At 41.5% G+C, this 14611-nt stretch overlaps 2 protein-coding genes across 16 annotated transcripts in view; one reads left to right on the forward strand and one right to left on the reverse strand.

Annotated features, from left to right (window-relative positions):
* Rbp (RIMS binding protein) overlaps positions 1-7258 on the forward strand; it is a 27098-nt gene extending 19840 nt beyond the window's left edge. For 13 of the 14 annotated variants that reach the window (XM_077421717.1, XM_077421724.1, XM_077421729.1 and 10 more), the window contains one exon: positions 599-7258. In XM_077421717.1, the coding sequence (XP_077277843.1) occupies positions 599-1147 (549 nt within the window). In that variant the 3' untranslated portion in view covers positions 1148-7258. The remainder of the gene's footprint in view (positions 1-598) is intronic. The other variant, XM_077421731.1, reaches the window with a different exon arrangement.
* Positions 7259-7432: 174 nt separating this feature from the next.
* LOC143906014 (uncharacterized) lies at positions 7433-10128 on the reverse strand. Of its 2 annotated transcripts, none has more exons than XR_013259415.1 (5): positions 9828-10128; positions 9203-9506; positions 8897-9058; positions 8300-8810; positions 7433-7687 (listed from the first exon to the last, which is right to left on the reverse strand). XR_013259415.1 is itself a non-coding variant. In XM_077421756.1 (5 exons), exons 1-5 carry the CDS (start codon positions 9941-9943, stop codon positions 7587-7589), a joined length of 1089 nt encoding a protein of 362 aa, XP_077277882.1. In that variant the 5' UTR covers positions 9944-10124; the 3' UTR covers positions 7433-7586. The 2 variants fall into 2 exon arrangements, 1 of the variants encoding a protein (XP_077277882.1); XM_077421756.1 differs by having other exon boundaries at positions 8405-8810; positions 9828-10124.
* Positions 10129-14611: the final 4483 nt, after the last annotated feature.

A 14611-nucleotide genomic window follows, 5' to 3' on the forward strand; every position in this document is an offset into this window, starting at 1 on the left:
GTATGCTCATGTCAATGTATTTTCATATGCCATGTGAAATACTTTAAATCGTGCAGCATGCCGTAGCATTCGTCTTATTTGATCTCTCGTCATTTTAATAAAAATCATTGCAGTTAAAAAAGAAAAGAAAAGAAAACGTACCTTGCGCCTCGATAAGTCATCATGAATGTCCTACGCTAACACTAACACAACACTATAAGCAAGAGGACGGATTGGAAATACAACATAAAAATCTTTATAAAGTTTCTATCTTTATGTTATGTTCTTTTATCTCAACACATGCACTCACAGGATTTCGCCAATTAATTTTCACCATTATGTAAAACAGAAATCATCGCATATCTCTTTCGAATTGCCGACAATTTGTTTGCGTTAGCGAACTGTAGAATCTTCAGAATGATAAAAGAATAGCATCGCAGAAGTGACACTAGCGGAAGTAACGATAGAGCGCGCGTTGAGTTAGGCGAAAAAAAAATAGACACGGTTTATTCGTTTCGCCTTTATTAGCGATTGGACTTCAGCAAAACAGGAAAGCGAGATGACAATTATTGACAAAAGAAAGAAAAGATCGAATTAACCATATCTCTTTGTTTTTTAGGGGAAGGGGAGGGGCGGCGTGGTCAATCGGGTCGCTGGTAGTAACATGCCGGGTATGCAGGGTCCGGGCCAGCATCTCCAGCAGCAGGACTATCAAGGCCAACAGCAAATGAATCAGCCGTACCAGCAACAGCCGAATCAGCCGTACCAGCAGCAGCAGCAGCAGCAACAGCCGAATCAAGGGTACTCGCAGCAATCGACGCAACAGTTCCAACAATCGCAACCACAGCAGCAAATGGGTCAAATGGGTCAGATGGGTCAGCCGTTCTCGCAGCAGAATCAACCAGGCGGTCTCGGGATGCAAGGCGGAATGGTCGGCGGTCCTCAAAGCGCCAACAAGCCCATGAGAGGGATACCGGCGGTGCTACCGACGGCGCAATCCAAGACGCAGCCTAACCCAACGCAGCAACAACAGCAACAGCAGCAGCAACAGAGCACCGGGCCGAATCTGATGCAGAAGTTCACCGAGATGGCTGGTGCAAGCGCAGGCGGCGATATACTCTCCAAGGGGAAGGAGCTGATCTTCATGAAATTTGGATTGGGCAAGTGAGGAGGAGCGATCGTTGACGACGTGACGACGATAATAATAATGACGACGCGTTGTCGCGATCGTTTCCGTTTTGTTCTCGCGCTCGACGTTCGCGTGCGTGTAAGTCAATCTCGTCAATCGAGCTGCGTAAATCAGTATTACAACGAACGTCTTTCGACAGCGAAAGATATGCAATCAGGACGCTATCTTGTCGGACGTTGTTGCTGAAAACAAAAAGGACAAGGCGAAGAAGAATGCGCCGCCATTGCTGTTGCTGCTATTGTTGCTACTCGTTATTAATAATCGTTAACTACTGCAAAATAAAGAGGAACGTCGCTGGACGAATATAAATCGAGGACAAGCCTCGCGATAAAAAGGAAAGGAGAAAGAACATTCGGTGGAGACTGCTCGAGATGAGAATAAGGTGACCCACGCCGAGAATCGACTGACAATTCCACCGATCGAGAAGAGACAAAAGATACGTACAAGATTCATCGAATTTCTTCTTAATCCTCTTTTTTCGAAATCTTCTTCTTCTGCTACTTCGTCTTCTTCTTCGCGCGACGATAGGATCCTCGATCGGTGCTGCGCGGTCCATTGAAAGAAATACTTGTCGATTGCTCGTCCGTCGAACCGTCGCGGAATCTCCTAACATACACGAGATAATCAATGTCACGGAATGCTATCTGCGAAATATATTTTGAGCGACGGCGCACCAAGTCATGTAAATCGCGTATTTTGCGCGACTGTTTCTTCCAATCTCTTCTCGTCCTCTTCGCGTTATTCGGAGTACCGTTCGGTTTTCAGAATAAAACAAAAACTTCGTTCAGATGCGGATTGTATCGAGTGTATGTAAGAGAGAGAGAGAGGCAGAGAGAGAAAGAGAGAAACGTCCCGCGTTAACATAGATTCTGTATATGCAAAAACGAGTCAATGGCGAAGCGAAGCTAGGCAAACTGAAGTCGGATTTTTCGCCACGTGGACGGAAGAGAGAGGTAGAGGGCGACCTGCAAAGAGATAATCATATCGCCGTATAGAAGTGAGGACGCGACAACAACGTGGGTGTGCCTTGGGAGAACCGTCTCACCCAGCAGCAACCAATGATCATATCTCTAATCGATAAATTCTCTAGCTATTTTTTTTCTTTCTCTCGTGGAAATCGAGCACGCTATATCGAGAGCCGTAGCGGCGCATACACGAATAAACGATGACGATCTCTCGTCTTGACAATTTTCTCTTGTTCCCGTGTGTATGAGACTGGAAGCCCTCTTCCCCCCCCTTTTCCTCCCACTTCGCGTATTTTCCCTTACTTACATTATCCCATGTCCTTTGCTTTTATTCCAGCATTTCCGAATGAACCTGCGCGCGGATGGAATTGTCGCGTCCAGACCGCGAGAAAGAGAGAGAGAGAAAAAGAAAGAAAGAGAGATCCTCGAGCCTCGTGTTTCCAGCCGCTCGGATGAATCTCGGAATCGGGATCGCCTGTTCGGATCGGGAGAGAATCGACGAATCCAAGACGATGCTCGATGATGAACGGCGACGTGGCCGTTTATCGTCAAGCGCACGTCTTGAGTAGCGCACAAAAATCGGGGTATGGAGCATCGTCAGACACCAATGAAACGCAGACGCGAAACGCTATACGATTCTTCGATCGGGCGGGCGAATCGTCCGCGTATCAAACGATAACTATATATCATATGACTGTGTGTGTGTGTGTGTGTGTGTGTGTGTGTGTGTGTGTGTGTGTGTGTGTGCGCGCGCGCGCGCGCGTGCGCGTGCGCGTGCGTGTGTGTGGTGTGTGTGTGTGTGTAAAAGAGAGAAAGACAGGCGAGATGGAACGAGAGATCATAGCGTATTAAATGGTAACGGGATATACATATGCATATACAGATATACATATATATACATATATACATATATTATATTTAACTATTGCAAAGTGTTGTTACATCGCTACTTGTATCGTATTTTGTACAAAGTATCTTTACCTTCGATTGTTTTCTTTCGCCAAGATATCTTTAGCAAAAAAAAATATGGCGGAGGAAGAGCGACGAATCTTTTTCGGATTCACTGTCGAATCAATCAACACCATCATTAACAATATTAACATTAACATCATCTTCATCGTCATTATCTTCATCGCCCTCACCGCATTTTCACCATCTTCATCATTCTTATCATTTTCATTATCATTGTCATCATCCTAATCATTATCAATCATCATCATTATCACACTGGTATCAACACATCACGCCATTGACGCAATCTTGTACTTAATTGTTATTACTCGCGCCTGTCCTGTGTGTGTACTCGCTTCTCGTATGTTTTTCAGTGACGGTGAATATACATATGCAGTGAGACAAGCTCGAGATTTTGAGAAGACGAGAGCACCGCGTAGGGAGATAATCATTTTCGTCGAGAAACGAAGCAATTCCTAGAAAACTCAAGATCGCGATTCAATCATTTCACCTATCGGGGCAAGTATGACCCACCGCAGCTTTAATGATTTTTTGGGACAATATATCTCGGTAACGATGTTACGATTACACTTTGTTAGAGTTTAGAATGTTACGTATCTTAAGGTGGAAGTGAAAGGGCTAATATTGCGTTGATCAGAAAAATAATGCGACATAAAAGTAACTACACTAACGAGACGCATAATAGGAACATCATGTATACGTCATTATGGACCAAGACGAAATTTCTAACGTTAAAGAAAAATCGGGAATCATTTATCTAAATAAAATTATTGAATAGCTCGTTTTTCATCGTGTGTAATCAATCCGCGGTAGATATCTTACGACTTACGATACTTTGTTGTTGTCGATGAGAGTTTTCCATGCGCAAATTGTTAAGACTGGAGAGAAACGATTGTCAGAAATTATTTAAATGCTAATGAGATTTATCGCAAGCGCTGTAAATATTGAAATATAGAAATCACAATTGCGACGGACGGACGGTATCTCCCTGACGCGGTGTTGTTATCATTATTACACAAGCTTACGCATGAATTACGATTACACTTGCATGGAGTGAGTCTGTCTGAATCAAAAGTAGACAGAACAACGGTACTCGAAGCACTTCCTTGCTTTTATTTTTCATTTTATTGTTGCTTTGTCGCGTGATAGTATATGTCATATGATAGTACTCGGCTTCGAACGTGCGCGTCCGACGAATCCGACGATCAGATCCGGTCGTGTAGCATCGGACGATCGCGTGAGAGACACGAGAGAATTCGTCGCTTTCTCCGCGGCTATTCGCGTGGATAAATCCGCGAGGATATCGATTGCGCCATACGTAATGATTTGCAACGACGGGGCTCCGCTCGCAAAGTTATTTTCACCGAGTTGTATTTTTTCAATTTAGAGATTGTATGTACATAAACGCGCATTTTAAAGCGAAAAAAAAAGAGAGTATCAGAGTGCTCGTTTACGGAACTACACGACTGGACGATTCGGGTAGTAATCGAGTGGAAGGTGATAACTACATTATTTGTTAGAGCACGTGTCCTCCTTTCGCAGCTTCTGCGGATGCTTTTTGTTCCTCCCGCGCCTTCCATCCTTTACCCCTCCCCCCTCACGATTTTCGCACTATATATTACGACATCCGAACTCATATCCGACTAGTAATCTTGATTCAGGCGATGTGAAAAAATAAAGACTGATACCGAAGTTTCCAATGCCGCGGGTGATTATAACGAGTACCAAGACGCTAATTAGCGAGTGTGTGTAATCTCTCACATATGTCGCGGTCGTTACGTGTCTTTCTTCGATTGTTTTCTGCGTTATCCCATCGTATCTCTATGATATAGCCGTTGTATAGTTCTCTTTCGTGCGAGCGAGAAAGTATACATATTTGTTACGAACTTAAAATTGATTATAGGCGTAAAGAGAGAAGAAATAAGAGAAACGAGAGAGAAATTATGAAGGAGCATCGAGACGCGAGATGTCGAGCGGGTTCCGGCAGGAAGCGGGTCTTCGAAGAAGAGAGGAAAATATTGTGAGAGAAGAGAGAGCGAGAGAGAGAGAGAGAGAGAGAGAGAGAACAGAGGGGAGAAACTAATAATCGTCGATGCGGCGCGCGCACACATTAGTGCTTTTACTTACGGTACAAAGTCGAGGAGAGAGAAAGAGAGAGAACGAGAAAGAAAGAGGAGAGGAGTAAAGCATTTTTACTTATCATCGTTAGACTTTTAGATAATGATCACCCTAAAACGCACCTATATGACTTTCACGCGAACGGACTCATTGTGTACCTCACGTTAAAGACGTTCGAACGTGGTCAGAGGTCAATCTCCGCGACGCTCATCCTCTTCGCGCGGTCCAGACCAAGCGCCAGCGATTCGATAGCGATTCGATCGTTTAACAAGAACAATAAAACAGCGAGACGCGACAAGACGATCGAGCGCGGGTAGAATTTACCGCTCGCGACGATACCGCTCCGCGAGGCTCCCGATCCGTCATCGCTTTTAGAATATCACGGTAATCATTGGATCACATTTACGAATTGTATTTTCTCGAAAACTGTAATACTCGTGTATAGCTGAAAGTCTGAATTTTCGATTGATCCGTGTCCAATGTATGATCGAACGGTCGACTCTAATCCATCCTTAATCTCGTAGCTAGCGGCGTGCATCTTAACATTTCGTCTTATCGAATGTGAATCTCTGTCTCTAATGTTCATATGTCTATATTCGACGGTTTCTTCGTTGTAAATTCCACCAGGAGGTGAATGTTAATCCTTTCCTTATGCGATGACGGGTCGTCGGGTTCTTGACTCAGCGGTACCAGTCCACGACGAGTCTACCGATTACTTCTCGGGATCGTTTATCGAGCCTCACACTCAGCTGTATATCTCATTGTACATTCTCATCGTTACCGACTTTTAGCCTCTGAATGAGACGATCCGTGTAGCTCTTTTGATATCGGTGTCGAGGATGAAATCGACTGGCGAACGAACGAACGAGCGTGCGAGCGAGCTGTCGAATGCTGAAAGGAACGCAGGTGCGCCCAACAATCCTCCACAATTTTCCGGACGTTTCTTTCGGTCTTCGTAGAATACCTTTTAGGCGTAAGGCACTAGGTTGATTTCACCTACTAGGTGTCGAATAGAATTAATATAACGCCTGCCCTCCGCGCATTCATACACACGTACACACGAACACACACACACACACACACACACACACACACACACACACACACACACACACACACACACACACACACACACACACACACACACCCCAGGCCGACACGCGTCGATAGCGAAAAAATGAGTGTCCGTTTAAAAGTCTTACTTTCTGAGAGCGGCTCTTCCATAGTAAAGCGATTGCTTCTTTTCGTTCTTCGCGAACACTGCGAAATTGTACTCAGAGATTTACACGCGAGCTAAATTTAGCGATTGTACTTGACAGTCTTATTTTTTGAGTATGATTTATTTTAGGAGTTTGTCGAGATTGCGAAATTGGAAAAATTATTGGCTCTCCGGTATGATCTTAAACGGACACCGACACTCCAGCGAGATCGACGACGATTCGTTCTGGGACCCGCGGACCCTTTTGTTCCGCTAAGGAAAGCTTCACTGACGGAGGGAAAGAGCGCTATAACGAATCAAAGTGACTGACAGAGGGGCGGTATATAAGGAGGAGGCTACGAAGCTATTCCGGACCGTGTTAATTAGACGCCAATTATTTTTGTCATTCTTTCTCTCGTGTCGACATTAAGGACGTATGAAACGGGAGCAGGAGGTAGCGCAAATCGACTATATAACACGTTTCAATATAAACAAAAAAAAATAATAAAAAAGAATTATATCGCGTCATCTCTTAAGCATGCCAAGAGAGAGAAACGCCAGCTACGTTTGTCATTCAGTATTCTTGCGCTTTGTTTTTTCTATGAATCGGTGCGCGACGATCTTACTCCTTGTTAGATCGAGGTGAAGAAAAAAAGAAGAAATAAAAAGAAGCTACTCTATATATATATATATATATATACATATATACATATATACATATATACATATATATATACATATATATAAAGAGAAAAGGGGAGATTTAAGGAAGCCCACAAAAAACACAATGTTATTATAAACGATTAATTAATAAAAAACGAATCTTGTTTGTTGTTACTTCTGGTATACCTCGTTGTGGACCACCGCACCGATTTATCGCACCCGCTAGTTGGTTCGTCTTTCGAGTTTCTCCTTAGGCTAACGCTACTATTTTCCGTTTTATAGATATCGTTGTGTAAGCCCGAGGTGTAGCCGACGGCTGTGGACGGGAAAGTAATTGATCCATCCGGAAACCAGAATGTTCAATTTTTATTTAATACGTATCGTAATGAGGGCATGAGTATACAATATATCGAATCGATATATAGCCGTCACGTCGAAGAGTACTGTGGGGCTAAGGATATTTTGCGTGACGATAGAAATGATCTCCTCAGGACGACGTAATCTACGTATCTTCCTCCCAGACGGTTTCCGTGAGTATGGCAATGTTGTCCAGGCCGCGCATCGGTGCGTACTCGAGCGTCCACATCAAGTTCGTGAAAACGACTGCGGCAACGTTACAAATATTTATCAATGAGGAAATATCGTCGCGAACGACGTCATTATCGCAAAGAATGCACGAATTTGATGACACGAGATCGTAAAATCTTAATGAAATCCGCGAGATTGTCGCTAATTTTATCATCTTCCCAACTTTAGATAGGTCCTCAATAAATATTTTATCTGATTCCCAAGAGGTAAAATCCGAGATATTTGGCTACTGTGATTCAAATTAAATTTGTGACGAGAATAGAACTATGTAGCATGCATTACGAGTGAAATAGAATTAATTCGGAATCTCGATTCCTCGCGGCAACGGTTGACAATACACTTGGACAATACTGAAGTTTTAGATTTAGATTGAGACCAAGAAATATATATACCAAGTCTCGTTTTGCGAGATTAATTATCCGATAAATGGATAATTAATATAACAAGCGAGTTTTTAATTGGAAATTCGATTCATTACAGCCCAATCCCCTGTTTGCCCCCGTTGTCACAATGCAATTTTGGCCGGAAATACGGAACACCTTTTAGCCAGCAAGTAGAATTAAGAAACAAAATTTTCAGTCATCTTACTATTATGTATATAAATAATTCAACAATTGTACAACTCACTAGAAACATTTTAGCGTGGCCCTTTCAGAACGCCACCCAGTCCGGCTTATCGCGAGCCGCTAAAGGTGCTCCGGACTTCAGTCCATATTCAGTCGCGGCACTTACGCATCTCGCCCTGATGCAGATCGGCGATCAGCTCAGGACACGAACTGTTGCAAGGATTTATAGGGGTGAGACGCAGCTGAGTCGCGCCGCGAAGCTGAGCGAGGGCGATCAGACCGGAGTCGAGCTCGACCTTCTTGTAGCTCGGGCTGTTGTAGTCCGAGGACATGAGAACCCAATTGAAATGCGCCGGCGAGACCGTGCTGGAGAGGAAGTACGGTCGTTGATAGTACTTTCTGAGCACCTTCACGGCATTGATGTCGCAGTTCTGCCAGTGAACGAACCACTTGGCCACCTCGGGCGCGTGCACGCGTCGTAGAAACGCCGCGAGGTCGGACGAGCCGGTACGCAGATTGGAGGTCAGGGCGCAGGGTACTGTCTCCATCAACCGCTCGTTCTCCAAGTAAAGCTGTTTGCGAGCCGAAAAATAGTTTTTTTTTTTTCACACAAGATCGAGCATTTATAATAAAACAGTAAAACTCATCTACCACTCACGTGGGTAATATTGTCGAACCAGAAGTAGTCGGTATTCATGACCGTCCACGAGTCCATCGCGTCGGTGATGATGGCCGGTGCGTCGCGATTCAAATAATTGTCGACCAGATTACGATACCGCACGTCCGACAAACGATCAATTGTCTCCAACGCCTCACAAGTCTGCAAGGAAAGTCCTCTTAGCCAATTATCGAATCTCAGGTATGGTCTTGGATGTATGTTTCCTCTTAAAATGTTACGTTTAACAGAATCTTTTTCCTAGACGTAAAAGATTGATTTTTCTCGTCCTGAAAATACGGAGCGTACCACGCAATCCTCTTCCGTGATAGTGTAATCGTTGTAGAAGGGATTATTGATCATGCAGTTCTCGTAATAGAGCGGCTGCCAGTTCCAGATCGGCAGAATTTTGAACAGCAGCAGACGGCTGAAGGTAGTGAAATGAGTACCAACGAAGTCCAGCTGAGCCGCGAGGCACGCCAGGGTGCCCAGTACTATCAGCACCAGAGTGCCACGAAAGACGAGCTGCAACCATGAGCGACGCATCGCCGCTACGAGCGGCTGGCAAATAATGTCCATTTCTTCCTCGGTGAAGCCCGCCTGCTGGCAGTACCTGCGAAGAAATTTCGGGTATAACAACAGTCTTAACATTAAAAAAAAAATCGCTATCGTAACTGTAGAAGTAGTTTTTCCATAAATCTGTTTTTTTTCCCCCAAAATGATCATGATACTGTGATACTGTAATTTGAAAAAAATGTCTCAAAATTGTCTTTACTTGCTCATAGCTCTGGCTTATCATTGATACTGATGCATATATTTTTATTTCTTTGACTTAGGCGATAAAAGCGGAAGTATAGACTACAAGCGAAAATCTGTTATGATTCCACGAATCATTGATGCACGTATGCCGAAAGGCCCGAAAGTGACTTGTTACTTGTAAAAGGAGTTCAACTCGTCGTCGATCAGCCTCAGCTTCTCGGAGTGCGTCATCTCATGCTGCTCCTTAGTGTATGCCTTACGCGGCTGCTTCACGCACTTGCTGCTCGACATCGTGACAGATTTTCCTGCGATTTTTCCTTGCGTCAAAGTATACAACAGGGGTATCGCTCTTCTCTCGCAGAAGCGCAGAATTCCAGTATCCGCGACAGGAACGGGCTCGTCGCTATCGAACCGCGACTGTGCATGCGCGCGCTTGTTATCTGCCCACACGTTATTGATCGGCACACCGTCGGCGTATGAAACGGTGCGAAAACCGGGAAGTTTTCGGAATTTTTTATCGAATCTCCACCATCGTAATTATAAATATTTTAAGAAAGTCTTTTTTTCATATTAGAACGTTAGATAATATTACACAGAATAATAGATCAACTAAAATGTACTTTAAACGTGAACGTACTCAAAACAAGACGAAGTGGCGATAGTATTTTTGGTAATACATGTTATTGGGAAGCAGTTTTGTAACCGCAAGAGTGGAAATCATACCAGGTCCTATTTGTGTGATCTTAAAGATTATCGCTAGGGAGTATGCAAGTCTCCACAAGGTAAATTCTTGATCTAGATTTAGAACCGTGATTTAGTGTTTAAGATCGTATCTACCGATATTTAATCCCCTCGGCATGGTGTCGCGTTGCGAAAGATATTTTCACTAGTTTCTTATATTATTTGCGCTGTTTAAATACGTTACGAGATACAACTAAAGACAGAAAAGCGATGAGAATGCGTGTGTGTATGTACATGGAGCAAATAATGATGGGAATGTATATATTCTAGTTCTTTCAGTCACGTTTTTATTTCATATATCTTAACGCGTATGCAATAGCAACGACTCGAACAGATGTCGCACATGTGCGGAAACGTGCCGTAAGATACTGTTTGCTCAAGCGAATTTGTTTGTTGTACCCCTACAAAAAGATGAAATGCTACCTTTATTCAAAAGACAGCATAAAGACTAAATAATGTATTTAACGAATAAGCGCCTAAATATTACATTACATTTGACTACTGTATTATGTAAATTCAGAGATTAATCGTATAATTCGTAAACACTTAGTTGTGTAGTATTTATATATATATATGTAACTGATATTGAATTTATACCGTCTTTTTTGATTATATTATCGAAGTCACTTGAGCTTCAATTTTCCCGCAAATATTTGACATCTTTTATTGGAAGAGAGGCGCTTTTTTGTTTTTCTTTTTTTTAGCAGAATTTTTCATTTTATAGGAGACAATTACACGCACGTTCTTTATATCATTGAAATATACCAAGAATTTACTTAGTCTCGAAGTGGTAGCAGTTAATTGTTACATTCTGAGCTTTTTATTTTAAGACTCAACGAAATCGTGACGTACTTCAATGTAATAAACATAATATCTATATATTATATAAATATCTATATAATATATACATATATATGAACTTTGCCATATATATTTTTCATAAAATGTAGACCACAGAACATTCATGTGAACATGACACAGATCTTACAGAGAAGTTAACGTTGTTACATTGATCTCCGTGAATTTTTTTTAGACTCTTCAATTCAAAGCCATCCTTTGGAATCGAGCTTTTAGAAATCACTTAACGAATTCTTAATATGCTATTCGCGCACTAATCAAGTTTGCATATATTTATACGTACGCTGTCTACGCAATAATTATATATAACAAATACATTTCGATGAAATGAAAGCGTTACGAAGATTGATCTATCGTATTTATTTTACATCATGAGAGGGAGTGATGCGCTCGTCGAGTAACTTGTAAATTATAGAAAAAAAATCGATACGCACTGGTCGTTTTTATCAGTCGATCGATCAAACGAATTTTGTAAATTGTATCGATGGTTGTTCTTTATTCCTTAAGAAAATCGACGATCGGTCACGCTAGACGCTGTTTGTAAAATGCATATTCGAAAGGATCGATGATGAGACGATTTCGTGCGAACGCAGGAGACTGTTATACCGTTCGTATCCTAATGTCGTCCTGAGCATACTAGTCACGCATCGAGCCGTTACGTACTATATTACACATTGTTTACAGGATTTATACAAAAAAGAAAGTAATTAAGATTACCGCGATAACAGTTATCACGGTACGAGCAATAACGCTTGAGCGAAAGTGAACGGTGGTAGCGTTGATTAGCAAGAGAATACTAGAAAGGAAAAGATGCCTTTGTGAAACGTGACACGTGAAACGGCTGTAATCTTCGTCGTTTCAAGTAGCTTCGATTATTTTTTTCCCGTTGAATATGTTATTACGTGAAAAATCTGTATGTTTAAGTAAGGGCCAAAGCACATAACATGACGTAGAGATATACGACGGTCGTATAGTCCTCGACCTGACAGATCAAGATACGCCAAAGCTTGTGCGTTACTTACGTCCACGACGACGACTGTCATATGTGCTTTGGCCCTAACAGTCGTGTAACGTTACGCACGGCGGACACACTTCTGACCGCGATACCGAATGTTTTTTATTCGTTCGAGCGGCACGCGTAAAAATGCCTTTCAAAAACGTCTCAGTTGCACAATATTCAACATTAGCATTTCGATCTCGAGACCGAGTAGAAAAATGAGGGAACAGATTTTGCGTAACGTTAATCGCAATAGGCGGACGGGATAAAACGCAAAGCCATTCGTTTCGAACGAATTGCATTTCCTCGTGTAATCTTTTGTAGATTTTTTCCCGTCTCTCTTCGTCTTCCCATTGTTATGCCAACCTTTCTTTCGCTGTTAGGCGGGGCATAATACAAAAAAAATTGAAATTTTACGAAGACGGAATCGGGCTTCTTATAGTATCATCGATCGAGATTACAAATTAGAGTATCGATACACCTTTATGGACGACATACTTAAACGTTGATAGTAATAAAGAGTTAAACGCTCGCTACAATATCACTCGTTAATTGACTTTTGATTTTGTGAATATAAATTACGAATATAAAACGATTAGAAAATTCAGTAGGACTGAACCGTAAGGAATATAAAATGCGTATCACTCTTGAAAGAATAAACGTTTATTCTTAACTAACAAAAAAAAAGAAGAAAGAGACACATTCGTCGACACGTTGCTTCCGTGAGGGCACAGTGATATAGCGAAAGCTGACGATGATTTTTAAAAGAGGCGACAATCGAAGGTAGTCTACGTGGCTTCGCGGGACACATTAAGCGCGCATCGCGCGATGACTGTAAATAAAAAAAAATTATAAAAAGGATATTTATAGATATACACGTGTGTATGCTTATACACACAAAGCAAAATTACAGACGAACGCCGGCTTAGGGATTCGGAAAGAGAGTGAAGAGATTATAAATCGTACGTAAGGGCCTCCTCCTCTCGGAGGGGCCCCGAGTGATAACGTATCGTATGACGCGCGTAGGATGGCTTATGCGAGTGTGTGGGCGCGTAGTCGACAGTTGTAACGTTTGTGAATACATAAAATAAAACGACCAAAAAAACCGAAGATTTGTGGAGTCCTTCGTACCGTACACTATACCTCCCATCCTCGGAGGATGATATATCCTGGACAGCTTGACTGTTCACTATTTTTATTAATATAATTGTTTAATTATTAATTATTATTTATAGTAAAACTGAATTTTGAAGACCACATCCTGTCTCCTCGAAGACGAACAACTGTGTATTGCCGTCTCTCTTATATGTATATTATATCAACACATTTCATATATACAGTGTATATCGTTTTTTTGGCCTTTCTTTATCCATGAAGTAAGTTTGTCTTACTTCTGTAACGTGTTAGGGTCAAAGCACATAACATGGCGTAGCGATATACGACGGTCGTAGTCCCCGACCTGACAGATCAGGATACGCCAAAGCTTGTGCGTTACTTACGTCCACGACTACGACCTGGTCATATGTGCTTTGGCCCTTTTAGTTTCATATTTAATTTATTTGTAGTAATGGTTGATACACACACACACACACACATTTACCGTTATTGAAGTTGATGAAATTTATAATTGCTATAATATTTTCGAACTTGCGTAGAGGACGTATTCTTTTTTACGTGTAAATTTAGATTTGAGATTCGTTCTGTTAGAATATTGAATGACAAGCGAAAACGAATTGGAGCATTTGTAACTGAAGTAATATTTAAAATATTAAAATAACATCGAAATAAATGTTCCTAATATAAAATATAATAGCAAGAATTTAATTATGTATCAGTAGAGACGTTAGAAGACAATAAAAGTTAATAGAAGAATTAATTCGGATGATAAAGTAGGCGAAACTCAGGTTTTGCACCGCAAAATCTCGGAAATTTACTCCTAATATATCAGGAAAGCATGTTGTGCGAGGAGGTTGCAGTAGATATTTCGCGGGTGTTTTGAAATGCGAAATGCGCTGAACGACACTGGGTCATTTTCGAGAAATATATTCATTTTAACATTGTTATGTAATGTATCCGTTAATGCAAATCATGCTCTCTCAAACGAGATTTGACAATAAAGAGTTTTAAAATGCTGTTGCATACGTTTTACAATTCAGTATGCTAAACTTTCTGCCGCATTTTGCGTTTCCATAAATTATTTAAAAGAACATAATTAGTAACTATATTATATTAATAATTAGATTAATAGAATACTGTAATCTAAAATAACAATTAAATAATAGCAAGAATTTAATTATGCATCAGTAGAGACGTTAGAAGACAATAAAAGTTAATAGAAGAATTAATTCGGATGATAAAGTAGG

Source organism: Temnothorax americanus, unplaced genomic scaffold (assembly GCF_048541705.1).
Source record: "Temnothorax americanus isolate GAGA-0224 unplaced genomic scaffold, ASM4854170v1 Scaffold7, whole genome shotgun sequence".
Classification (NCBI taxonomy): domain Eukaryota; kingdom Metazoa; phylum Arthropoda; class Insecta; order Hymenoptera; family Formicidae; genus Temnothorax; species Temnothorax americanus.